Source organism: Opisthocomus hoazin, chromosome 6 (genome assembly GCF_030867145.1).
Source record: "Opisthocomus hoazin isolate bOpiHoa1 chromosome 6, bOpiHoa1.hap1, whole genome shotgun sequence".
Lineage (NCBI taxonomy): Eukaryota > Metazoa > Chordata > Aves > Opisthocomiformes > Opisthocomidae > Opisthocomus > Opisthocomus hoazin.
This window is the reverse complement of record NC_134419.1, coordinates 2,959,151-2,986,206: the sequence shown is the minus strand read 5'-3', so window position 1 is coordinate 2,986,206 and position 27,056 is coordinate 2,959,151. Positions and strand designations below refer to the sequence as shown.

At 45.2% G+C, this 27,056-nt stretch overlaps 1 protein-coding gene across 1 annotated transcript in view; it reads left to right on the top strand.

Moving 5' to 3' along the window:
• Positions 1-27,056, top strand: part of ROR1 (receptor tyrosine kinase like orphan receptor 1) — a 178,038-nt gene that overhangs the window by 126,130 nt on the left and 24,852 nt on the right. The window contains exons 3-4 of the mRNA XM_075424307.1: positions 7,411-7,698; positions 9,110-9,140. Of these exons, the coding sequence (XP_075280422.1) occupies positions 7,411-7,698; positions 9,110-9,140 (319 nt within the window). The remainder of the gene's footprint in view (positions 1-7,410; positions 7,699-9,109; positions 9,141-27,056) is intronic.

The following is a 27,056-nucleotide window of genomic DNA, read 5'->3' as shown; positions in this document are numbered from 1 at the left end:
TTCATGGCAAAAAGCTTTCTGAAAATGCTTCACTTAAGTTGGATTTTTCATGTGACCTCAGTGTGTGCAGTGAATATCTGACCGTTATACATAAGGTAACTATATATAATAACCTTTTCCTGGCTCATCCAGCTATCTTTGTTTATTTGAAAGATTGATAGATCAGAGGGTCAAGGGACGTGTTTTATTGTAAGTTTCTGTTCCAAATTTCCTGACATTTTTGGTTTAAAAAAAAGTAGACCTTTCAAAGGCACAGAAAGGGCTAATAAGAACCAGATCCTAAAGTGATGCTATGTCAAAATGTCAAAAATAACAGCTTTTCTTTGACTCTACAGCATTAATCTTAAGGCACATACCTTTCCATACACCCTGCCTTTAATAGCTTGAGTTTTTGTACGTGGCTCTCTACTGCAGAGCAGCTTCTAAAGTGACAACAAAATCCCTCGATGGTTTTCAGTAGTTGGGTTTATAGCTGGATGTGGACATTTGTTTACCTATCCCAAATCACGTTTTTTCTTATAAAGTTTAGCAGCTTCCTATTTGTGCCATAAAACTGGTTCCCCGAGTAAAGAAAAGCTTCATTTCCCCTTGCCAGATTATAGCGTCAAAGCTATCACCAAGACATCTGTCCTCTAAACCTGAAAGCTGACTCGTAAAAGCAAAGGCAGATGTGAACTCTGAAATGCATATTAAGAAGTCACGTTGGCATGAAGGGCAGTGAATTTTCCAGTTCCTATCCCAAAGCAGTGGGATTCAGGGGCTCAGCCCCAAACTATTTTTTGGAAGTTCGCGGGCATCTGTGTTCTGGTTTCCCTCTGCAAGCCCTCCCTCCCCTGTGGCCCAGGGCAATCTCTAAGCTGCTAATTATCAGAAAGTAGCAATTAACTCTGAGAATCCCAAATACAGTGGTTGTCACACGTGGACATCTGAAAAGCCGTAAAGCCTCGGGCAGCGCTTGGCCTATTTCACTTCAGTAAATTATCCTCAGGCACCACTAAACCCTCTCCATAGTTTCTGGGTGGAGAAAGCCCAGCACCCAGCTGCAGCGCGTGCCCCATATTGAGTCTCGCACATACACATCGCTGAGGAAACTCGTTTGAAAATAAGCTGGGCAAGCAAAGGCCGTAGAGCATTTCCCTTTGTCCCAAGACAGTTGACATTGAGTATTTCCGTGTGGTTGTCTGGACTTCTTTAACTCTGATATTCTTCGTATGGGCTGCCAAATCGTGGGTTGAGTGCGGTATCCCTGTTCTCCCACCGTCATTCCTCTACTTTTATTCATTTAAAATAAGACAAATTCCAGTCGGGAGTTTTCCTTTTGCCCCTTTTATTACAAAGGCCTGTTGATCAGACCCACAGATTGGACCTGCCCAGGGTTGTCTTCCTTTGTGAGTTATGGGCAGATCAAGGCATCAGTGGCTAATCCTTGTTCCGACCGAGAAGTATACGCTCTGTCTATGGCCACACTTCAGTAAGAGATCCTGCTGGTCCCTTCTTTAGCTGAACCAGAATAGCTTAACACTCCAGTCGGTTGAACGTATGGACCGGGCAGCAAGCCCCTCCAGTGTCTTCAGGCAGGGTGGGCTCTGGGTTATTGACTTTAGAGAAAGAGAACAATTCCATATAGAGAATTTCCAACGGTAGGAGCTCGATGGTGGTGCCGATACATGTGAGTACGGGGCACGTCCAAGTGTAGCGTCAGACTGGGCTAACGTGGATAATCCAAAGCTCTGAATGAATGAAAATGCTTCTTTCCAGGCTAGTAGATTAGATCGGGCAACCTGTGTTGGACCCTCTGATGTGCCTAGCAGGCTCTTTCCCTTTAAACAAACTCTTTAAGTTACCAATCTTTAAACTGATCTTTCTGGCAGGCACTGACTGAGACACTTTTTGCATTTCTTTTTGCGAATGTATGCCATGACGGAGTCAGTGAGCAGCTAAACCTTCCGGTACAAAAAGATAAAAGCAATAAGCAGTCTGTAAGAGTGATGTCCCAGCTGCTTCATCCACCCGGGTCGGGTGGTTGCTTGACGTACTGCAATGCAGATTTGACCTTTGAAATCCAGAATTGAACTTCTTCTCCAGTCCAGCACCTGCAAATGGTGTCCCCACAGCTGCAGGTTTGCTTGAGAAAAGGTTTGGAGATGTTCCTTTCCAGAGAAGCATGGTGTTACGTGTCAGTAATGGGAACTAACTTGGTACACCGGCCTCCCTGTTGCACCTGGATTAAAGCTGGGTTCAGGCTTGTGGCAGCTTGAATGGAGACTTTAATTTTAGCCTTTCTTTGAATGTTCCGAAAGATCAGAAGGACGTAAAGTAAAGGATAAATGAAACAGCAGTTCTCCTCATAAAATGAGCATTTCGGGGTCTAATCCTGCATCCCCATCGTGCTTTAAACACCTAGTGAAAGCAGAAACACGTAGCACACACAGTGTTGAGGGGAAAAAAGGTCTCACTGTGGCCAGCAAAATCCTCCTCCAAGCAAAGAGGGTGTTACTGCTCTAAGATGTGTCTTTGGTAATTGAAGATAGAGTAAGCGTGTGGTCACGGAAGGGATTAACATTCCTTGGCCAGAGAGGACGAGCTTATATTTTGAAAGCCACCTGGGTTCCACTTAAAAGTAGTGGAATACTTCAGGATTTATTATGACTGGGCAGGCTCCTATTTAACAATGTCAAGACGTGGCTGTGGCAATGCACACGCTCTCCTTTCGAGACACGCAACGTGCTACGCTTCGTCCTTGCACAGCTGTTGCTGTTCTGTAACAGCAAACCAGCAAACAGTTTGGCCATGAAGGATACCGAATATTTGGGTTTTGTATGCAGTGTCTCCAATTTATGCGCTTAGAGTCATGAAGATGACTTATGATGTGTTGTGTTTGCATTGGCAACGGCTCAAACCCAGAAATATATTTCAGGCTTGGCTTTCCAGATATTATCTCAAGTCATTTAAAAGTTCATTATAGGGCACCCGCTAGTGCTGCTATAGTAAAGGGGCTGTCAGCATTTTTCAAGGGTTTATAACTCAGCCATTAAAAAAAAAAATCTCTGTGGGCTGAAACTTGGCATTCAGGGTCTAGGCCCAGCAGTAAATTGTTTTTACAAATTAAAAAAAAATCAGTTTGACTATTATTAAATTATAGGTGGGCTAAATTTTATTTAGAACTTTTTCAGGCTATTCTCCCATACTTCTGTAAATTAGAATGTTTCCAAAATGTTTTTATAGAGTGCTACTCTAAAATATGGACCAGCTTTTGTTATGTTCTTGAGACCCTGAGATTTAACTTAAAATATAATAACAGCGCTTATCCCAGCATAGCACTTTTCACCTTCAAAGTGCTTTATGAGCATTATCTCATTAATGTACATAACAGCCTCCCCATGATGTAAGAGGGATTATTATCCTCACTTTATAGCTGGAGAGATCGAGCCAAAAGGTTTAAGGCTGTTTTTAAAAGGACTTAGTTGCACAAATCCCATGTGAGCTTTGACTGACTTTGGGTGTCTGCGTCCCTTTGGCTCTTCTAAAAATCACAACTGAAATGATTCACCCAAGACTACTCAGAGCCAGGATTAAAACTCAGACTTTCCAATGACCGGTGCCACTCGACTGATTAATTCTCGGAGGTGCAGTAGTTACTTTGTACGTAAGAACCATCATGTCTCTAAGAAATTATTCTGCAGGTCAGAGGGAGTCAGCTCTGGGCATCTGGGGAGCTCCTCGACAGCTCCTTGTGGAATGAAGTATGCTGAAACGTGGCATGCTGCAAGACCACGGCCGTAGGACACGGTGTCTTCATCATGGGTGCAAGCAGTAGGTTCATCCCTGTTTCATCAGCCGTCTTTGCCTCCTGCTGAAAGCCCAGAAGGAGGATTTACTCCCTTTTTTCTTGGCCTTTGGTCCCAGAAGGAGGGGATGTTACTGCTGATGGCACCAGAGTGGCTGCGGGGGTGACCTGGACAGAAACCTGGCCACAGGCAGGAGCTATTTTACATGTTCTTTGCATAGTTGTTATTAAAGGGAAAGGATGGTGACAGTGGCTTTGGTAGGTGAGAGTTAGACATAAATATTAAAAATAAAGTTGGGCTTCTCTTTGGCCCCTCCACGCCAGGCAAGGGCAGCAGTGGATGGCTTTTGCGCATGCCAGGGAAGGAATGCTCATAATCTTGTATGCCTCAGTAACAGCCCAAGGTTTTTTGGAAGCACTGTTAGACCTTCAGCTCATTTTCAGTTACAGAACTGCTGTATCTGGGAGAAAGGTCTTCTCGTGAAGCTTCCAGTTGTTTGAAACCTGCTCTGTTTAAATCTCATCTCCGGTGATCTGCTTGATGTGATTTATGATTTGGATGTAAAATATGTGGGTTTGAGGAGTAAGCTAAGCTGAATTTAACAGATGCATTTTGTTTTAGGGTCTCTGTAGTAGTTTATGGAGGAAGGTAGAGGACGGTTAGAGAAGAGTCAGAAGCTCCTGACGCTGAGAGGCCATTTCTGTTTGTACCTGCAGAGAAGTTGCACCGTAGCTCTTGCATTACAGCCGTACTTTCTCACTGACTTGCTGTTGCTACGCATGCTTTAAAATCCTTCTCCAACCTTTGGAAACCTACCCTACATCCTTACTCCTTTATGTGCCTCTCCTGTATACCACAGGTCCTTGAAAATACTGTATTTACTGTGTTGTTTGTCAGCAAGACCGTCACAGCACTGAGGCCATTCTGTTTTCTGACTGTGTTACGCTGTAGATGGCCGAACCAGTCTTTGAAATGTTATCAGGAATTATATAAATGACTGTGGTATAGAAATGTTACGTTGAGCAATTAAATGCGATTATCCAGTTCCCTGCGATTAGTGTGATTTTATTAAAGCCAGATTGTGGAGAGAACCCAGGAGTACGTGCGCTGACTTAGATGATGCCTCCCGGTGAGGTTAATGAGATAGCAAGTCAGAAACATTGCGAGCCGTGCGGCGAAGCGTGCAGAAGTGATTGTGGAGAGCTGAAAGGCCAGTCTGGCACTGCGGCCGGAGACATCGGACCCTGTTGTCTGTCTTCACCGAGGGCCGGGATCTCTGCCCTGTTCACCCCGTCGCGGTTTTCTTAACTAATGAGATCCATGGGAGCGTAGGTAGCAGCAGTATTTTGCACAGTTTCATACCTGTGCGTTACAAGGCTAGTTGATCAGTGAAAAAAAAATGCGTGTAGGCAGTGCCTTTGTGCTAAATGTTTGTCCTGATGGCTCCTCGGGACCAAGGGAGAGCAGGAACGCCTTGCATAAAGTGCTGTGCAAATACCAGGTGAGAGCTTACACGCTAAACAGATTAAATACAAAGGAAAGAGATACTGACACCCTCAAAACATAGTGAAGGGAGTAGCTAGTGAAGATATGGTTAAAGTAAATAATCAGGGAAGTGGATTATTTAGGCAAGTTATTTGGCTAAGCTGTTTTTATACACGCTGGAGATTTTTTCATACTTTTAGGCAGGCTTACTGCTGGGGTTAACGGTAGAGGTACCTGAGAACGGTGGAGCATAAGCAGCACAGCCCAAGTTTACTTACTGATAGGCTTTTCTTGACCTCTCGGGCTGGCTCTGAGAGCGCAGGAGCAGAGTACAGTCTCCGGATTTGTTGTTCCTTGGCTGCCCTGCTGAGACATCCAGCAGATAATAATGGGTTTTGGCCACTAATGACCACTGTTAGGTTTGAACCTGTGACACGGAGATGAAAGCCCGCGTATTCCATTCCCCGCACCCAATCCATCTCACTCTCTGCCTTTAAAGGATTTAATTAAATGTTGAATACAGTTAACTCGAAATAGTCCTTTTCCTGAACGATGCACAGTGAAATAGCACTTGACAGGAGAAGGCAATGCTCAGAAATGGATTAGAAGAGATTAATTTTGCTAAGTTTTAATTTAACGTTCTCTATCCTAACAAAAGAATTCATGATCTTCTGCTTGCACCTATCATGAGACCAGTTTCAGACTGAAGATGAACTTTCACGCTCTTAGCCAGGGAAATACGGAGTAAACAAAGAAGTCTCCATCTCCTGGATAGGCTCCTTATTCCTCATCCGTGCCGTTAGTGCTTACAAAGTCATTGCCAACATACTGTCTACACTGCTCTGGAATCAGTTAAAAATGGCTCTGGGAGCTTCACTTCTGAGCGATTCGTTTCGTATCTTCCTATATTTTGTGGGTCCTAACGTGAGCAAGGGCAGCTCTACATAGGCAGAGGCATCGAAATGGGCAGCCAGATTTCTGATACAAATTTTCCATGTTTATTGATTAGCAAAAAGGAAAAAAAAGAGAAGCGGTGTTGCCTCATTTTTCTCTGTTGAATGGAGCCAGATGGGATGATGTTGAGAAAGTTGAGAGAAGAATGGGTGTATGAAGGAACAGGAGTTTTGAAGAAATACAGCATTATTTTAGCGCAGTGGAAATTCCAAAATGTGTTCCTTTATTACCGTGCAAAACTGTGTGAGACCTATTGCCTGCCCTAAAACATCAGTTAATAAGTAGTACTGGTTTCTACTAAACCTGATAGCCACTTCCTTTGCTTCCCTTTCAGAGACAAGAATGGGCTTTCTTTAAAATGGCATTTAACCTGATGAAATTCAACAGGGGCAAGTGCAGGGTCCTGCACCTGGGGAGAACAACCCCAGGCACCTGTACAGGCTTGGGGCGGACCTGCTGGAGAGCAGCTCTGCGGAGAGGGACGACAGGTTGACCATGAGCGAGCAGTGTGCCCTGGTTGCCAAGAAGGCCAATGGCATCCTGGGGTGCATCAAGAGGAGTGTGGGCAGCAGGTCGAGGGAGGTTCTCCTCCCCCTCTTCTCTGCCCTGGGGAGGCCCCATCTGCAGTGCTGTGTCCAGTTCTGGGCTCCCCAGTTCAAGAAAGATGAAGAGCTACTGGAGAGAGTCCAGCGGAGGGCTACGAGGATGAGGAGGGGACTGGAGCATCTCTCCTATGAGGAGAGGCTGAGGGAGCTGGGCTTGTTCAGCCTGGAGAAGAGAAGGCTGAGAGGGGACCTTAGAAATGCCTCTAAATATCTGCAGGGTGGGGGTCAGGAGGACAGGGCCAGACTCTTTGCAGTGGTGCCCAGCGACAGGACAAGGGGCAACGGGCACAAACTGGAGCATGGGAAGTTCCATCTGAACTTGAGAAAGAACTTCTTCCCTCTGAGGGTGACGGAGCCCTGGCCCAGGCTGCCCAGGGAGGCTGTGGAGTCTCCCTCTCTGGAGATATTCCAGCCCCGCCTGGACGTGGTGCTGTGCAGCCGGCTCTGGGTGACCCTGCTTGGGCAGGGGGTTGGGCTGGGTGACCCACAGAGGTCCCTGCCAACCGGTAACACTCTGTGATTCTGTGATTTTCTGAGCTGGAATTCTTTATTCACCCTTTTTTCTTTTTACATAACAGATTACTTCTTGACGCTTGATGAACCTATGAATAACATAACCACCACCCTTGGCCAGACTGCAGAGCTGCACTGCAAAGTCTCCGGCAACCCTCCCCCGACGGTCCGTTGGCTGAAGAACGACGCACCGGTTGTCCAGGAACCCCGGAGGATCTCCTTCCGTGCCACAAGCTATGGGTCTCGACTGCGAATAAGGAACCTTGACACCACAGATACTGGCTACTTCCAGTGCGTTGCGACTAATGGCAGAAAGACTGTTTCTACAACTGGTGTGCTGTTTGTAAAATTTGGTAAGTTTTCTCCTTTTAAGCTCTTCATTTAGAAAAAGAACTCTGGAGAAAGGTGTGTTTGTCCATGGAGAATGAACGCACAGATGTAGTAGTATCAGCCGGTCGGACTCAGCCGATTTGTGGGAGCATCTCTGGGATGGCAGTTACTCCTCTCTGCCTGTTTGCTTTCTGCTCAGCTGAGATACCCGTGTTGCCAGCTGTAGCAGTGGCTTTTACTATATAAATCCTGCTTGCAGCAGGACTGAAACACAGGGTCACTAAACAGCAGTGTTCATTAATACGCTACCTAAGCGGACTCAGGCCAGAGGAGAATAAATCTTTTATTCTCAAGTGCCTGAGTGACCTCCTTTGTCTCGAGTAAGTGAGAAATTTCAGCTTGCAGTATAGGTTGGAGGCGTGTTAGTGATATATACATATATCTACCTGTCAGGTAAAATAAGCACTTTTTCTTCGAAGTTTATATTGAGATAATTGCCTTCAAAGCTGATCTTACGACTGAGAAGATTCCAAACAAGAAACAGGTTTTGTGTGTCTTCTCCTCCACCTCCACATTTCAGAGGGAAATAATTCACTGAGATGAAGATGTTTGCAGAGAGTCTTAGTTAATCCTCTTAGGAACTGGACAAATAACAGATAATGAGTGATGTATGTAATGAGTTTCATAGTCTTTTTACATAAATCTCCCACATTTCCTAAATTCTAGTAAGAAATTAATCATTAGATGTTCTCTCATGAGGCAGTTGTTGTCCTTTAGCTGGTATCTGAAATGTAGGAGATTTTTATCTGAGCAATGATACTTTCATAGATGATCCTGTAGAAAACAGTGAGTATTTTTCTTGTTTCTGACTGGAGCGAGATTTAATGTCACAGTTCAGTTTCTAGAGCAAATACTCCTTAGTATGAGCTTCCCTGAACTCTCCTGCTGCCGACTTTTCGGTCTGCGCCGTGCCGGTGAACGTGCACCCCAGCCCGCTCAGCCGAAGGCCGCTGAGGGCACAGCAAATGTGATCAGTGCGTGTGAATCAGGCCTAGGATGAATTCCCTGATAAATAATGAAGATTGATAGAGGGAAATGGTGCTGCTTTCTCCCAGTTATAGTTACAACATGCGTTTGTACAAGCCTCCTGTGGTTTGCTGTAACCTTCTCTGTGATGGCCCGAGACACAGTTGAAACGCGGGATGAGGTCCTCGCCTGTTTCTTGTCCTCGTCTACGGCGTTCTGCAGACAGGCATTGCTCCAGGATACAGTCTTGTCTGTGGTACTGAGAAACTGCGACTCGTCTGTTAAACTACATAAACCACATCCAACATGACAGACTGTTACTTTTATCTTTTAAAAGGTTTTCAAAAGCTTCCTGCTTGCTACCTCACCGTAACTCATCACACTGTTTTTCTTCTGTCACTTTTGCAGGTCCCCCGCCAACAGCAAGTCCAGGATCATCGTAAGTTGTTTCATGTCTGTTATGTCGATTCATTAATCTTGCGTTTCGGCAGTCAGGAGTTCGTTTTTCATTTTGTGTGACAGGACCACTTTTACATTCCACTTTAAGTCAGATAGTATGGTAATTTATTGTAAGTGAATTATCTGCCTCGTAGATGTATTTTCATGTTATCATGTCAGCTCCTATTTCTTACACTAGACTTCTTAATTTCCAATATTATTACCTTTAGATCCTCTGGTGCCTGCAGTCTGTGAACTGATTTCAGTGTGCCTACAGGTACGAGTAGAAACTGAGCTTCATACATGTCACAGCCCAATCTGGAAAATATTTGTCACTATAAGTAGATTTTACTACTTACAGGATTCTTACTGATTTTAAGGAGACTGATGGTCATAAGCTGTATTTGTCTTAAAACTGAGTTTTTAAAGATTGAGTACGTGGGTGGGAGTAGAGGCTATTTTTACAACAGCTCCTTGCATCATGGAGCTCGGGTTTGGTTCCTGCTGCTGGGTCCCTGCCACTGGGTCTGAGCAGTTGCTGCGTCGTCGTATTTTGGCAGTGGAGCTTCTGTCTTTGGTAGCTTTTGAGGATATATGTTTACCTTCCCCTCTAGGCTCAAGACAAGTGGTCAAACTTGCTCACCTTTTCTAGTCCCTTATTGTTTTCAAGTGTGATCTGTAACTGTTCTGAAGTTTGAAACTAGTTTTGCGATAGTGTGTCCAGCTGATTGACATCTTCTGTCCATGGAACGATACAGACAAGCCGCCTCTCCTGGTGAGGGAAGCTGCACCATTAGCAGAGAAATACAGCACCGACTGAAATATAAAGTGAAACTATTAATGTGATTACAAGGGATGCAGAAGTTTGGGGATGTGACTGTTCCTGGCTGTCCTTATGAAAGATCATTCACTAAGTGTTGCAGAGGGTATAAATTAGGGGAAGTGTCTGGCCACAAAAGGACATCCTAGGATGCCCTCTAATGGAACATCATAAAATGTGGGTTTGTTTTCCTTTTGAAGGTGCCTGACATGAAGTTAGGGAGTTTGTTTTGGATGGGGAGCTCTTTGCTCGGACTCAGACTCCTTTCTGTGATTGCGATGTTCTGGGGAGGCAAGCGTCACGTTGCTGTGGGGAGTGGGGGCTGTTGTGCTCTTTATCAGTTTGGAGACTTTAATGGCTTGAGAAGACGTGTGGTTTGTGTCTGCTTCCACCTAGTCTGGGGTTTCTGAATTTGTAAGGTTGAGCAACACATCCTTGATGATCAGAAACCCGGAGTAGAGTGGTGTGAGCACAGAAAGCAGAGCGCTGTGCTGGAATTTCACTGTCTAGGGCACTCAGGATTGCCTCACTTTTTAAAAACAAAATAGATTGTGGACCTTTTTCCCATTTTTTGCTTCTGGCAGGGTTTTGGATTAAAGACCACAACTTAACTAGCTAAAAGCCTCACCCAGTTGCAGAGAAGTAACAGCAGATGGTCCCCCTCATTCAGTGAGTGTTGGGCAGAGCTCCAAGGCGACATCTACACAGCATCATCCAGGCCATGGAGAAAAAACCAAGCTAGTGTCACGCATGCTAGTTTGGAGACTGGGAGTATTACACTCCACCTGAGCTAAGCACCCTTCTTCCATCTGAACATGGCCCTTCTTACTCTGCGTGCAAAGCCCATGTATCCAGGGAACAAACAAGCACTGTTTTCTGTATGCTCTGTATCAAACATTAAATTGGCTTGAAAGTGACTTAATCCACGATTTTCATTTTGTTTTCAGCATTCGCTGCCTGTTGGCATACGTGGGTACAAACACAAAGGGTGTGAAAAGGTAAAAATAAAGTGAGACTTCTTCTTTAATAGTTGGCTTTATAATTGTGCCCTGTAATTTTGGAACCAAAAAGGATATTTAATCACACTTCATTATCCTGGGAGGTTGTGGGCTCTGTCTAGCAAGAGGTCACATTGTACTAAACATTGGAGAGAAGCATGGCCAAAGAAACATGCAAAGGGATCTCTGTTTTACTGAACGGAGAACATTTACATTCCTGTAGAAGCTAACCAGATTTAATCTATGAAATAAGAGAATCAGGAAGGAGCTTATGACAAAGAAACGGTAAACTTGGAACTCTTACTAAATCAGAGTAAAAAAAGGGTCAACGTACGTCATCTTGGACCTAGTTCATATCTGCTGCCCGTGGCATGAGTGCAGGAGCCTTAGGGATAGCAGCAGCGGGTTAGGTCCGGCTGTGTGAGGTGAGATTGCGGAGAGAAGCTGCACGTTGTGGAATGCAGGAGGGAAAGTGCCTCGAAATCTGCTCCGCGCTGCTTGCTGTGCTTTCCACGCGAACAGTATTTAGAGTATTGCATAGCCTACTCATGCATAGCCTTCTCCTCATACAAGCTGGCAAACAAATTTGTAGCTGTGAAATTAATGAAAATGTGGTGGAAGTGCCTGTGGTAGCGGTGATCCCACATGACATACGTAGTTGTCACAAAAAAGCATGTGAAGAAGTGCTGGCTAAAGGCAGCAGTACGCTTGAGCACAGGGGAACAGAACATTTCGTACAGCTCTGCTAGGTTTTCTTGTCTGAAAAATAAATTTATTTAAGTTTTTCTAGAGATTAATACCTCATTTTCCTGGTATTTTGAATGCAAGTTTCTTCAGGAGAACTTAAAGACTGCTCCCTGTGAGACCCTTCGAATGCATCAGCCCTCAGACTATTAGGTTGTTTTGTAGCTGTGATGCCATTGTAGGACTCCTCGTTGCGATTAGATAAGCAATAGGCATAGTAATGAGAAATACCTGCTTTTATCTATGAAAACCAACCCCATCTATGCTGGACTCAGTTTTCAGGTTCCAGACTGATAGATGCGCTCCATGGTCAACCACCCTTCCCGTCGTTTGAGACTCATGGGAGTCCTGTGGGGAAACACGTTCTGCAAGGAATAGCCTGGGAAGCTGGCTCAGAAAATGTCTTCCTGTCATTTTCTCAAAAGTTCGGGCATTGGTTGTGGAGCTTTGGTTAAAGTGGCTGTGGGTCCGCGGGTCCAGCTGGTTTCGTTTCCCCAAAACACGTTCTTGGGAACCTAAGTCTGTCTTCCCTTGCTGTGCAGGCTGAGCTCTGGGCACTTATCACACATCATCATAGGGACATATCATATTATTTTGCAGTGGATAAGTGAAGGTTAAATATGGAAGCACTTTGAAGGATGTTGGGGAAATGAAAACTCGTACTTGGGTAGTGTTTGTGCCTTATCAGCATGACTTTCTTCTCCTGTGATAAGGCAATGAACAAACTCAGTGGCAAGCAGCAGCCTTGCTCAGTGGGCGTGCTTTTCCCATGTTGTCTTTATCAATCTACCATGAGTGGAAAGTTCTGTTCATGTAAGGATTTCATTTTTTGAGGATCATGTTTTTAGAAAAAATCCATATGCTCAGCACTTTTTCTTCAGATAATTCATAGGTGCAGAGTTCTGCACTGATGTGATGGCAGAAAAACAGATGATCCAACTGTAGCTTAAAAGTAAAGAGGTTAAATGGATGACTCCTGTAAAAGAAGGCAGGCAATGCTAGATAAAATAATAATTCATGTGTGCTGTATCCTTAGTCTTTCTGCTTTCCTTAAGCACTGTTATAGTTAGCTAGAGCCGAAAGTCTGATTTGCAGATCAGTCTGAAGCGAACGAAAGAAGCTCCAGCAGCAGCGTACCGCTGCAGTCCCTAAGGAAACCAAGAACCCCGGGGGCTGCTGCGGTGTAAAACCCCGGCTGACTGCAACGTCCTTCCTTTAACTCTCTTGTGTTTGGCAAAGGTCGGCTTTGAAGCCCTGATCTGCCAGGCCGTGGAGTTACATTCCAGTAACGTGCTCTGCTGCTCTGACATAGCTTGAAGAAGCCTCTTTTGTTGGAAAACAAAAGCCCCACGCGTTCCTGCGTTATAAATAAATCATTATTTTATCTTTCGTTTTGCCGGAAGGTGCTACAGATACAGCGCCAGCTACAAGCAGCTCGGCGACTGCCAACGCCTCCGTCCCGCAGCCCGGATGCGTGCCGGGGAGCTGGGCGGCTGCGCCGGCTCCGGCTCTCGGACTGCTGGAATAGTTTCCGTGGAGTGCATGGTGTCAAGGGCACCTCCAGCTCACGTGGGACCCGGCGGGGGGGCTCTGCTGGCAGATATGGCAGGTCCTGCTGGCTCGCCACGTCAAAGGCCACCACCGGCTACTTTAGCCCTTCTTTTTTTTTTCTATGAATGCAAACTCAAATTGAATTCATTGACTAATTTGAGGAGGATCAAAGGGAGCGTTTTGCTAGTTAACTATTTTCCAGCATGTGTCGATGTATACTGGAGCATCTCCCCTACGAGGAGAGGTTGAGGGAACTGGGCTTGTTCAGCCTGAAGAAGAGAAGGCTGCGAGGGGACCTTATAAATGCCTACAAATATCTGAAGGGTGGGTGTCAGGAGGATGGGGCCAAGCTCTTTTCAGTGGTGCCCAGTGACAGGACAAGGGGCAATGGGCACAAACTGGGGCACAAGAAGTTCCGTCTGAACATGAGGAAGAACTTCTTCCCTCTGAGGGTGACGGAGCCCTGGCCCAGGCTGCCCAGGGAAGTTGTGGAGTCTCCTTCTCTGGAGATATTCCAGACCCGCCTGGACAAGGTCCTGTGCAGCCTGCTGTAGGTGACCCTGCTTCGGCAGGGGGGTTGGACTAGATGACCCACAGAGGTCCCTTCCAACCCCTACTATTCTGTGATTCTGTGATTCTGTGATACTTGTGCGTTGCATGTTTGTGTATACATGCACAGAAATATAGATATATAGTACACACGTATGTATGCAGCACTGTAGTCATCGCTTCTAAAAATTTCCTGAAAGACCAGAACTTTAACGTTATTTTTGAAGTTCCCATGCTTCGCATCACTTTGAAACTCGCTTTTTATCCATCATCCGTGGCAAGGTTTGGTCCTTTGGACACAGAAGTGTGTATCTTAACCTCGGGTCTCTCCGGTTGCTACGGAGATCGAAATCAGAAAGGGCTGAGGTCAGAGCACAGCAGATTCCCCGAGGTGAGAGAATTTAGTGTAACAATAGAGATGATATGGCCTGAAAAATTGTTGTGTGCCTGGTCTTTTCCATTATTATTATTATTATTGTCCTTTTTTTCTCATTTTGTATTGTTTCCACTACCTGGAGCGATGGCCCTGTGCTTACCCTGAGCTTCACCCACTCCGGGAGAAATCCGAGGCGCTGAAACCAGAGGAGGTGGAGCCCACCTGCACGCTGTTGGAGAACTGCCACAGGAGCTGTAGAAAGAAAACAAAAATGCCTTTTTACATGGTCAGGTCTAAAAGCGAGCGGGACAAAGCCTGCTGGAGTGTAGTGCGGTGGGTAGAGGTCAGGAAAATGCTCCGCGCACTCTGTGTCGGAGCTGTACAAAAACCACACGCAATTTATTGTGCTGTGAGTACATTTCAAAAAGGCTTAAGCTACAGGTGAAATATTTCACTCAGCATGGCAGACTTTTGACTTTCTTACGGTGGAAACCTTGGAAGAACAGCATGGCACCTCTTAGAAGTATGCTGTAAGTTCGCAAGACACGGTGTTTTAGGTTTTAGGGGAGAAAAATGTCGAGCTCATCAATATTGCGGCTCTTGGATGTGCAGTGGTTGCTGTGTGGCAGAGAGACAACGGCGTGAATGTAAATCAGCCTGGACGTGTATACCGCAGCCTGGCACCTCCGGAGTAGAGTATATACAGTCCTTGTGTCAGTACTGCTCTTGAACAGTCCTTTTTATTCTTAACGGAGCCTTTTCTAGATGTATAACCTAAATATGGTATTGTTTTGTTCTTTATTTAACCACGGGGAATGAGGAGAGGAGGAGAGGGCTGTAATTTTAAAGGGCATTTGATTCATAAAATCAAATGGGGTTTGTGATTCCCCGAAATAGCTTGCAAAGCTTGTGAAACCACAAACCCCGCAGGATTTTCCCATCCTCTTTTTCAGTGATTAAGACCTTTTTTTTTTTTTTTTTTTAGTTAATCACATCTGGGTTTTTTAGTAAAGCAGATCTTTTATACAGTGGCTCTGTGTGGCTGGATGTCAGCATGGTTCCTTCGATGAGAAAACGCGTAACCGCTGGCCAGCATCCAGGTGAGGCTTGGCCAACTGTGTGTTTGGTTGTGGATTTCAAACAGCGACAGAGATGTTCCCCTTTTGGCCACAGAAGCTAAATTTTATAGAAAAAAAAAATGCCAATAAAGAGGTGAGAGTAGACTCACCAGGGAGCCGCTCCAGCAGCATCCCGAGACCGACCGCCCTGCTGCTGCCCGTGCCTGCCCCCGGCACCCAGCGCTCCTGCACCCGGGCTTGGCCCCAGGCTCTGGGAGAAGGAGGTGTGCTGATCTCCTGTCCTGGTGTCCTGCAACAAAGTGTTTTGTGGCCATCACAGAAACTGCCACCGTGTCGCTTGGTGACGGTGGAAATTTTGGATGAGGGCTGAAGGCAGGTCCCGCGAGTTTTGGCACGGGATCTTTTATAGCCCCACTGCGTGTTGGTGCAACAGCTTGTACGTATGGCATACGGGGTCCAAGACACACACTTGAAGTGGGATATTCTATGTGGAGGCCAATATAAATATATTTGTGCAGAAAAACCACGTGGTATGAAGATGGAGTCCGAGTGGCTGATGCTGACAGAAACCACGTTACGTTCTGTTGCATTACTTCATTCGAGTGAAAATAATGCTCCTTTAGTCTTGCTGGGGCCTGAAGGTCGGATTATCAGCTGTGAGCATGCCAGTCGTGGAACTGAAATGTTTCCAGGGGTAGCTGGACTTGTCCTCTTCACTGGCTCTTTGATCTGGTGCACCCTTATCTGCTATGCCACTGTCTCACCTTTTCCCGTGTTCTGATTATTCTGCTGCGATTTTCTTTGCGACGTTCCTGTAGGTGACTGCTGAGGTACCAGGGTGTGTGGCTGAGGAGGAGACACGCTCTTGGACTTCTGAGCAAGCAAAAATAAATAGCAACGCCTGTGTAAATGTGGTACAGAATTTAGAGAGCCATATTTGTGTCTTGTATTAAAAGAATTCTAGTGCATTTTATCTATCTCAAGGTACTTATGTAGCTAAATATACACGTTATCTGAGAATCCCAGGATCCTTTGCCTCTTTACCTCCTCTTAGCTCCCAGACCACATACAGGAAACTGAGCCAGGCTGAGATTAAAGGTGTGTTTCGATTGCCTTAACTGCAGCTGTGTGAGCTGCTTCGGATGCAGCTGAAGTCACCCCGGTCGCCTTGTCCGGGGTTGACACCCAGGGGTGGTTTGCCCAAGCTGTTGTGTGTGTAGCCTGTAACGAAACGGAGAATTGAGCTCGGTCTCCGGAGGCGCAGACCAAAACCTGTGCCACGGGATTATTGTTCTTGTCTGCTGTGGCCGTGCATCGTCTGCGGGTTTGCGTGTGAGCAATGCTGCAAGAATCCGAGTTCTTTGCCACAGAGCTCTTACCCCAGCTCTTGCTAATGAAGTGGGTTAAATTATATTTTGCTATGCTGTGGTAAGTCTACAGAAAAGAAACTGGCCTGTAGTTTGGAGAAAGATTGACCTTAGAAGTGCTTTTCACTTTTGAAAGGGTGTCTGATAAATATTTTTACAAATTTTAGCTGAAGTGTTCCACTCTTATCTGCCCGTAGTGCAAACAGGAAGCCCGTCTGTCCTCAGGCGGCACGGGGGAAAGGAGTGACACAATATGGAGACATAGTTGTATTATCTGAAAACAAATTAATTACACTGATGTCAATATTTTTTTAAGTGGGGAGGGAAAAATGACTGAAGTACATTATGACTTGGACGTCAGGAGCCAGTTCCCTAATGCATTTTTAGAAGACAAGGGAAAAGACAATGTGCTGTGAAGAACTGGATTTGTTTTCATTCTGCACAGGATCACCCATGGCAACTACATATGCAAATAAATGTTTGGTATAGAAGTGGCCTGCGTGGAATGCTACAGTCAGTATTTGGAGAGTATTTGTACTTTTATTTCTACGAGGCTTTAGCACGACCCGATTCCACGGTCACTAACCCCTGACATTGCACACAGGATTTGTAGCCAGACCCCGGGAGACTGGGGGAGTCGAAAACTTGACCCCAGCATTTTGTTCCCCTCGTCCTGAAGCCAACTTGCCTGCCTGGGAGCGGCACCGTTGCCAGCTCACCGCGTCTGCAGGCAGCGTGGGGCGTGCGTGTGCTGGAGCCTGCAGCAGGAGTGGAGAGGAAGGTGCGAAACTGCTGGTACTGGCTTAGGAAGTGCTCGGCTTTCAGCATTTTGGAAACACCGGATCCAGGCTTGTGCCTTTTTATATTTAGCTGCTTTTTAGCGCGTTAGTTTAGCCTTGCTGCATTAAGCCCCTTGCACTGAGCTTGTTTGAGCATCTTTGATGGAGGCTGAGGATAACACTGAAAGGTGAATTTACTCTGTCTTTATAAACGAGGCTCAGGTACCTCATTGCCCTGTTGTAACGCTGTGGCTGCGGGAACATTTCAAATCCCACGCAGAAACCTGGGGGGGGGGGGGGGGGGCTGGTACATAAATTGCAGGTAGAGGATAGATTTTCATTTCTCTAATTGGTGATCTCAATTGTCAGCGTTTATGTAAACCGTTAACGAAATCCTGTAATTATATAATCTGTAATTATACAATCTGACCCTGAGTTACAGACTACATGCGTGTTTCCCCAATTTGTTTAAAAGGAGCAAAGTGAAGACCATTTTGAAGTTTCTGCTTGTTTGGCAACAGAAGGGGGGGGAAAAAGAGGTCAGGAGAGGCTGAAAAGTTGCTTTACTTACCCTGATCATCTCCTGCAGCCTTCAGGGTATTGTGTTATGGAGATATTCTTTAACTGTTGCAAAAAAAGAACAAATATCATTGCATACAGTTGGCAGTCTGCATCTGACTGAGTCTGGTAATAAACTGAGTCGTGTGAATGAAACCAAATAGTCAGACCTGCCAAGTATCGTTCCTATTAATGCAGTATATTAATGTCACACAGAGGTCATTTTCCCACTGAACTCCCCAGCAGAAGTTGTCTGGGTAGGAGTTCAGCGCACCCCAGGACAGAGGACCCGTGCGACTAAGCTCCACGTTAAGGCTGTGGCTAACACTGGTTGGAAAAAAGTATTGGATTTGATTAAAAAGATTGAGCCTTCAACATTTGGTTTTATTCCATGTATGGAGCTGAGACCATTAAGCATTTTTCCTGGAAAAGAAGTGTTGCGTAGCCCCTGGCCCAGCATATGCTCACCTGAGAGGCGGAAGGCGCTGGCTCTGCTTTAGAGCAGAGGTGTGACCTGTTTGTCCCATATTTCATGTGGTCATTCCTGATAACAGCTGTTTGGAAGCCAACTCAAAAATTCCTTCTGGAGCTGCTAAAAGATTGCGGTGGTAATTTTGTCCAAACCACTGTGCTTTGGTGAAACGTTCCAGTTTTCAGGAGGTGATGTTTTCTCCCTGAAATAATTTTCACCAAAAAAAGGTTCTCATTTGGCTGTAATCATAAGGGCAATTTAAATGACTTACAAGGATTTCTTTGAGCCCGAGGGCCATGAGGCAAGATCTGACAATACTGCAGTAACAATTAATTTCACCCGTCCTGGACCGGGTCAGGTTACTGTAGTGGTTGAACAGAGCCCGTCTTTGTGCTGCTTTAGTTTGGAAAGGTCTTGCCCTGAATGTCGGTCTTGTCCTCAGAGACGGCAAATAAAAAAAGGATGTTTTAGGGTGTCTCTGATTCACACAGGATTTGAGCAGATCTGTGTTGTGCTCGGACATTGTGCTATCTTAAAGTTTCTAGCAGAGATTATTAGTCTTTTATTTATGTATATTTACAATACAGTACCTTCTTCAATGGCTCTTCAGCGAAGAGCTGCTAAAATAGAGATGGGTGCTGTGGTTTTGGGGAGGAGGGGCGCATTTTACGACGCAGCCCAAGTGCCAGAGCCTCCTCCCTCCCTGTCCCAGGCTTTCGGAGCTTCCTATTATATTTCGGGGGTTTGCTGGTCTATCTTAAGCAGTTAAAACAACACAACAAAAAGCTGAAAGGCTGGAAACCAGCATCCTCGGTTTCCCTCCCCACCAGCCTGCGGTGGGGTAAGGCAGTCAATGCCAGACTTTGGTGTTGCAGGAGAGTATGTTACTGGAGTTCCTCTTGCCTGGCTGTTGCCTCATTACCACTGTTGCCCAGTGTACAAGTGTTATTTCTGAGGAGATGGGTGTAAAGGTCTTTAGAGGTAGGAGGAAAGAAGGGAAATAATATAATAATAATAATTGTATAATAATAATAAATAATTGTACAACCTGTGTCATGTACTTAGGGTATAAAACCGTTTCTAACTGTCATGGTGTGAGTTAGGCGTAACTAAGTGAGAAAACTGGCAAACTAAATTGTGAATCAGTCATCTTCATTACGATTTCATGAAAGAGAGCATTGAACTGTTGTCACACGGAGAAAGCCTGCTTGGAAGTCTTGTGTGGTCTTGTTTTACTTCAAAACCTGCAACTCCTGGTGGCCGAATGTCCTTATAGCGCTTCTCCTGGGCCTCTGGCAGTTTGCACAGCCCTGGGAGTTTGTCAGCTGTAAGAGATGAGATAAAGGAGTAGTCAAACATGTCAGAAACCAGTTAATGTCTGAGGTCATCGCTAAGGTACAGTGGGATTCCCCTATGCCGTAAGGCCTTTAATTATAAGGGAAATCCTGTGTAAAGGCCTATAATGTTTCTGTGGTTGTAATAAAATAGCTTGCATAACCAGGTAGTAAAATCTCAGTGGGCAAATCTGAATCTCTTTCTTATTTTGACCTTCTTTTACTTTAGTGCCCAGCTGTTGTTGACACTCCTTACACAAATCCTCTGCTGCTATTTTCAGTTTGTGTTGATGGGGAACCGAGCAGAGGAGGAGCAGTGAGGGATCTGCCGGAGGTTCACCAGATCCTAATGGCATGCGGCCGCTCAGCTCTGGGCACAACTTCAAGCAGGTTTTTGGTTTGTGGGCTGGCTGCCAGCCTCACTGCCAGCAGGCTGAAAAGTGAACGAAGATGAAGCATTGGAAACATTCAGGTAGTGAAAGCTCCGTTTGCTTGTGATAGGAATTATTAAAGAGAGCAAAAAGTACTACTACTTATACTAATTATAGTGTTACAAACAAAGCGTGGGTACTGGAAGGGGAGGCAGTGCCTGTGGCCTCTGTGCGATGGATTTGTCTCCTGTCCTAGGCTCTCTTTCACCGCCGTGAAGAGTTGTCTCTGTCCATAGGTAGCCCCCTTCTTCCTGCCCCCCTTCCCACGGGCACTTGATGCTTCTCCTCCCCCTTCAGACGGACTCAGCACCCAGTCTTTGCTTTTTCCCTAATGAGACATCCCAGGACCGGGACCCGGAGCTGTCTGCTGGACCCCTGCTTGTCCCTCGAAATCGCTGCCCCAGCCAGGAGCAGGGCAGCTGCAGAACTCCCTTCCTTAATCATCCACCCCCGCCGTGTATCTTTAGCTCTTCTGATTTCAGAAATGGTTTGGTGGTAACGGGGTGTTTCTTCTTCCACCCTGGATAATGTCCTGCCTCCGGTGTGCCGGCTGAGAGCCAGCTCCTCCGCTCCCGGTGGAGGAAGCGACGGGCGTGCTGCGGCCATCCCCACGCTCACACGGGTCTCTCTTGTGTGGAGCACCTGAACGTCAGCGATGCGAAAGGGCTGCCCACCGCCGCGCTGTCATCCGCCAGCGTCACGAGCGCTGTGAGCCGGAGCGCCGTGGCGAAGGGGCTGTGACAGCCCGCGGAGAAAGAATCCTCGCCCTGAACTAATAGTGCAGCTCCTTGTTGTGAGGCCATGTCACACAGAATCACAGAATGGTCGGGGTTGGCAGGGACCTCTGTGGGTCACCCAGTCCAACCCCCTGCCCAAGCAGGGTCACCTACAGCAGGCTGCACAGCACCGCGTCCAGGCAGGGCTTGAATATCTCCAGAGAAGGAGACTCCACAACCTCCCTGTGCAGCCTGGGCCGGGGCTCCGTCACCCTCAGAGTAAAGTCATGCCGAGCTCAGCTTAAGATTTTACCCTGGGCTTCCGTAGCCTTTAGGAGAAACAGTGGTTGCCGTCTTGGGGCAAGTGTTTATTCAGTCTAGTAAAAACATCAAAAATGGGAAGAAATCTGTATTGACCCAAGGTGCTTTCACTGGTGCAATAAGGTATAAAACCTTTTATCCTATAAAGATAACGTAGTTGAGCTGCCCGCCTGTGTGTAGTTACCTGCTCAGTCGCAATTTGTGTTACTTCATCACAAAATCGTTAAGTGCGAGGAGAAAGATTATAAGGTGTTACATTATTTATCCTGATAATTAAAAACACGCATGACTCTAGCTTTGGCCGTTCAAAGCAATAACCCTGGGCAACTTCAAGCACTGTAAAAGGAGTTAATCCTCGATTTCAGAATGTGTCAAGTTTATTGATCTTGTTAACAGGAAAACACGTGTGTGGTTACCTCGGTGGGGACGGAAAGCAGTTATCATCTCACCTGTTCTTAGCTGGATGCTATTATTGATGCCTGAGCCAACAAAGGTCTGTGCGAAGCAAAAATTAATCACAAGTGTTACCCTGCCATAGTTGCCCAGGCAAATTTCTTGTGTCAGTAAATTTACTTTAAATAAATAAATTTTCTCTCAGTCTTGATCTTGCTTGAGATGAATGGGCACATTCTTCTGCCACAGTTCTGCCCGGCAATTAGCACAAGAACACTTTGCAAGCTGATCCCCTTTCAAGGTTCACAGCTAGTTCAGAGATCTGGAGGTTTTAGAGGTGAGAAGCGACGGTTGTAGTCCTCCATCTAACCGTCCGGGGACTGCACAGGCTGTAGTACTGCTCTCGGGTATGTTATGATCCCAGTCCAGTGGTTTTGAATTAACTAGGGCACATCCTTGGGAAAAAAGGAAAAAAAGAAGTGTCGTGTTGGTTTTTGCTGTCTTTAACTTCTAAACATGCTTGTGCTGTGTCAAGTGAAACGCCTTTAGAAGATTCTAAATATACAAACGTTGTTATCTTTACAACCCAACTCTTGACTTCGCCAAAGCCCGTCCCAGAGGTCTCTTTTCCGTAAGCTCCTGGGAATCGCCACCAGCTCTGTTACCACCTCAAATCCTGCGTTGTTTGGGCTTGATTTCAGCCATTCCGCTGTTTTGTCTTGGAGGATCTAAGACCGGCAGACATGGAGTCGCCTGGGTCTTCCCGTGGCGTGTGTGGCTGCCGGGCGGTCGGTGAAGTCGACAGCCGTGCAGAGATCATGGAAGCACGGTCTTCTGCAGTTCTCAGATGCAAACTGTCTCGACCTGCCTGTGTTTAAAAGATCTGATTGCAGGAGCTGCTATCTAATGTCTCCTTTGGTTACTTTTGGAATAGAAACTATTTTGTTGTATTTACATGATAAATAAATAAATGTATTTTCTCTGCATTGTTGTTGACAGTTCCACCCTATCCATATTGCGAGAAACAAATACGAATTATAGCAGAATCTCTTAATCTTGGGCTTAAAAGCGTAGTAAAAGCCTTTTCTTTATCATTTGCAGCTATGCTAGTTTCAGAAATCTCCTTGCGTGCCTTTTGCATCTCACGGTAATTTTTAGTATTTATTTAAAATTTGGTGGTGTCAGTTTTTCCTCCTCAGCAGATGTGAATCAGCCCAGCCACAAGCAGCAGATGAGGATTTGACCTTTCCTGAGTGTCTTTTGCAGATCTGAAAGGAACAAAAGCTAACGAGAGAAAATACCATTTTAGCAATGGGAAATGTGAAGGAATGATCTGGAGAATGTTTGCTTTGCGCTGGGAGCTGTGTTGGGGCAGTAGTTGGCATCAGGAGCTGCGACGGTTTCGGGGTCTGATCTCAGCTGTACGGGGATGAACCCAGAGGGACTCCAGAGGTTCCTGTGGAGCTGCTCCATGTTTCTCCTCAGTGTGAATAACACAGGAATGTTACTCCCTCCTTGGCATAAAAAGCGTTTTTGTGAGATAAAATAGGCAATCGTGGACTTGCCAAAATAATGTTCCTCTCCCGGATAAAAGGACCAATGGTATAGAAAGTGTTGCCTTCGATTTCTGTCTCACACACACGGCGTGCAAATCACCTTGCTGCATGGATGGTATGTGTGCATGCCTTTTTAAATGATGTTTGGCTTAATCCTTGTTTAATTTTTTATGCAGCTGCAAAATACATGTTTTACATTACCACACCGCGATAAGAGTTGGTATTGATACGAATCAGCATTTCACCTACTCAAAGATAAAGAACAGCTTTTAGATTTGATAAAATAGAAATGCAAAAGTATGCCAGGACAGACTTTATTAAAACAAGGCTCTAGAAACAGTTCTATTATCTTAAATAATATTTTTCCAGTGAGGGAATGCGTTAATGTAATATAGAACATGCATAGAACTTTATCAATACCAATTAATTTCAGAATGACAGCTGAAATGTTGGTGTCGCACAGCTCAGCCCACCCCGCCGTGCGGAGACAGGTAGGAAGTCTGGCAGACACGGCTGCCTTTCTTACTGAAAAATGGTACAGCTGGATGTTAAGAGTACCCTCAATATAGTTTGCATCAAAGTACCCAAGTAATCCTATGGAAAATGTCCTAGAAATTTGAGTGGCAAGTTAGCATAATTACTTCCAATGCAAAACTCGCTTGAATTACTATTCTCAATTGCTGACACATTGGAATAATAAAATAAAACTAAATAAAACAATTGGGTTAGGGTTTGGATTTTTTTTTTTCCTTAGTGAATATCAATAAATTATATCCTGCAAACTTGGACAAGTCCAGAAAAATATGTGCTTTTTCCTTCTGCTGCCACTTGAATCATAAAAAGCACACTGCTGGTTATGGGGGGAGAAAAGTGTTTTTTTTTCACCTTGAATACAATTACTGGCTGTAAATGAGCTGCAAAGTGGCATTATCTTGCATGTTTTCTACAAACACCTTACTGCTAACAAGCTGGGCTTTTCTTTGCGTTGCTCAAACTCTTTAAGCTTGCGCTCTTTCCAGCTGGTTGGCCTTGCAAAATTAGAGGTTTCCATCTTTATTGACCACAACAAGAAATAAAAAACATTGGAGGTCAGAATTTACTGAAGAATTCTTTTAATACTGCTGCCAGAAAATAGGCAGGAAGGCAGTTGCAACGTGTTCACCCTTTTGGGGCAGCAGGAGGAAAAAGCAGTGGAAAAGCCTATTTTCCTAAGAAGGAAAGTTTCAGAAGGGATTTGGCCCATTTCTGAGTAGAAAACTTCCATTTTTACACGGTTCTTCCTTCAGATCAGGATTTTCAGAATTTAGGGCTAGGCATCCTTCTGAAGGCTAACCAAAAGATGAATATTTTTGTCCCAAGGTGCTTCCTGAACTGTGGTTGCTTCACACTGGTCTGTGCAGCCTACGTAGAGAGGCAAAATGCTTTTAAAGAAAACTAACAAGTTCTCCGTGCCTTATCCGGTTACCATTAGGGAATGCATGGACTGATCTTAATTTTCACTGAAGCATATTTTCACTCATGTTTGTTGTCTTAAGAAGGAGTTTCTTATCTCAAAAGCAATCTCTTTCACAAGGCATTCTCGGTTTAATATAACTCATGATACCCTTGAAAGCAGACTGGCTATTCCCAGCTGAGGAGCCTCTATTTATGTGTGTCTGTCAGGAGCAGAATTTATGACAGACCTGCAAGTTGCGTGAACTTTAAATGTTTTCACAGTTGTTAAACTTGACCGACTCTTTCAATAAGACTAACTGCTTAAAACGGTTTTGGACTTACCGGCTACCCCCAGCCGAAGTATGAGTATTCTGCTCATAAAGCCAGCAACCCCCAGACTGCTCGTCAGCAGAGAAAAACGCTGTATTCCTACCTTGACCTAGTTCCTAGGAAGGCCATTTAGGAAGATATGCTCTCCCTTAGATTTTTTAAAAGGAGTCTGGAATTTCAGATCATCTTTTTCCATGTAGTTACTCTCCATCCACTCTCCTGACTTTGTAGTGCCTGGCCTCTCGCCTGTCCCATCAAAGGGAACCACAGCCAGGCATTTCAGGGCAGGAGTTCCTTCAATGAGAGGAACAAGGCTACATGGCTGTAAAATCAGTTATCTGCAACTAATTACCAGTATCTGAATTAGTAGTGGGGCACCTAAGAGCGATGCACAGTGCTGAGCAGGTACAGGACTCGTGCGTTGGGGTACCGGTGTGCTGAAGCCCGTGTCCGTGCCCCCGTGTTCGGCCGGTCCTCACACACGCCGCGCGTGCCAGCGTCTCTGTGGGCAGGGCTTCAGCAGCTTCGGCAGGATCCGTGAGACCTTTGGTTAAATAAAAGGAGAAGCAACATTGCTAATTTTGGCAGTGAGCTTGAGCTTATGGTGGTTAGTGTTATTTTTGTAGCAATTGTGGACTATAGTAGTTATCGATGGGTGCAAATTGTTGGTCAAATAATAGTTTAAACAAGCTAACATTATACGTATTATTTTTAATTAACTTGTGCTGAGGCATGTGTTTCACTTTTAATTCAAGTGTCAGATTTGTGAAGTCTGTTTTTCATCATGCTTAAGGTTAAAATATTAGGTCACCAGAAGAAAGACCTATTTGAGTCACGTAAGACAAATTAAATGTTAGAAGGAAGGAGGGGGCAGGGAGGAGCAGAAATAAAGCCGTGACTTCAGAAAAGAAGGTAAAGCAGGAAAGAGTTAGTGAGAGGTGAAATGGGCTGCAGAAGTTCTGAAAGTCGTTTGATAGTGTTCAATATTGACTCTTGGTGCTCACAAGTTTTTGTGTCAGTTAGGAACAGTTCAAAGCTATGTCTGCGGTGTCCTGAGGCCCAGGAAGGAGCAGGATATTGCCTTCTGCAAGAAGTCCCTCCTGGGCAAAGAACAATCTGCAACAGCTTTGTCAGGGAATAAACCAGGTCTTTAAGATGAGTTGCTGGAGAATGGGACGTTTGGATGTCCAGCAACAGGAGAGAAAGAAAAAAAAATGCTTAGGATGGAAAAATAGCTTGAAAATGAAGATACTTTCCCATTTTATTGAAATAGTCTATGTGTTAACGCCATCAAAAATTGTCTTTTGCTTTGGATTAAATGTTTTCATTTTTGATGTTCTCATTTATGAATGTGTGTTATTTCCTATGTCTTCCAGAAGACTTGACTGTCCTCTTGCAAAAGTAGGTGTGTGTCGTAGTAGCAAGCGAAATCCCTTTGGCTGAACACTTGAGCAGTTTCAGTCGTCAGCGATGAATAAGCGGTTGGGAGAGAGCCGTGAATCCTTAGCAATGCGAACTGGAAAATTCAAAATACTAATTTTTCCTTAAAAAAGAAGACATCTGACAAAAGAGATTTGTTGTAAGGCAAACAAAAAGGTGTTACTTAAAACCTTGTTATTATTCTCACCCTCTTCTAATCACCGGGGTTGAAAGTACCCTTGTCCCCGCCGTCTTCTCAAGGCAGTGCTCCTCGGAGAACCCAGCTCCTCATGCCTTACAGCCTGGTTGTGCCACACTCTCGGTGTAAAGAGTCCTTCTCATGTGGTATTGGTTGCATGAACGCTCTCTCTGAGCCCCGTTACGCCTGTAAAGAGACAGTAAAATATTGGGGACTAAAGCCCTTAATGTCCAGATCAAGCCATTTGAAAGATGTCTCAGCCCTGACTGTATTTCTCTTATATTTCAAGTTTCTTTTTTTAATATATCACAGAGGTGCACTTTTCTGTATATTGGGGAGGGATTTGTCGGGGAGATGTGCAATGGAATCTGCAGCTGATTTAATTGCTCAGTGAAGTCTAAACAACCTCCGTGACTTCATGGGACCAAATAATGAATAAATTCCTTCCAATTGGGGATTTTTACTTAACTGGAGGCTGAATACGATCTCGA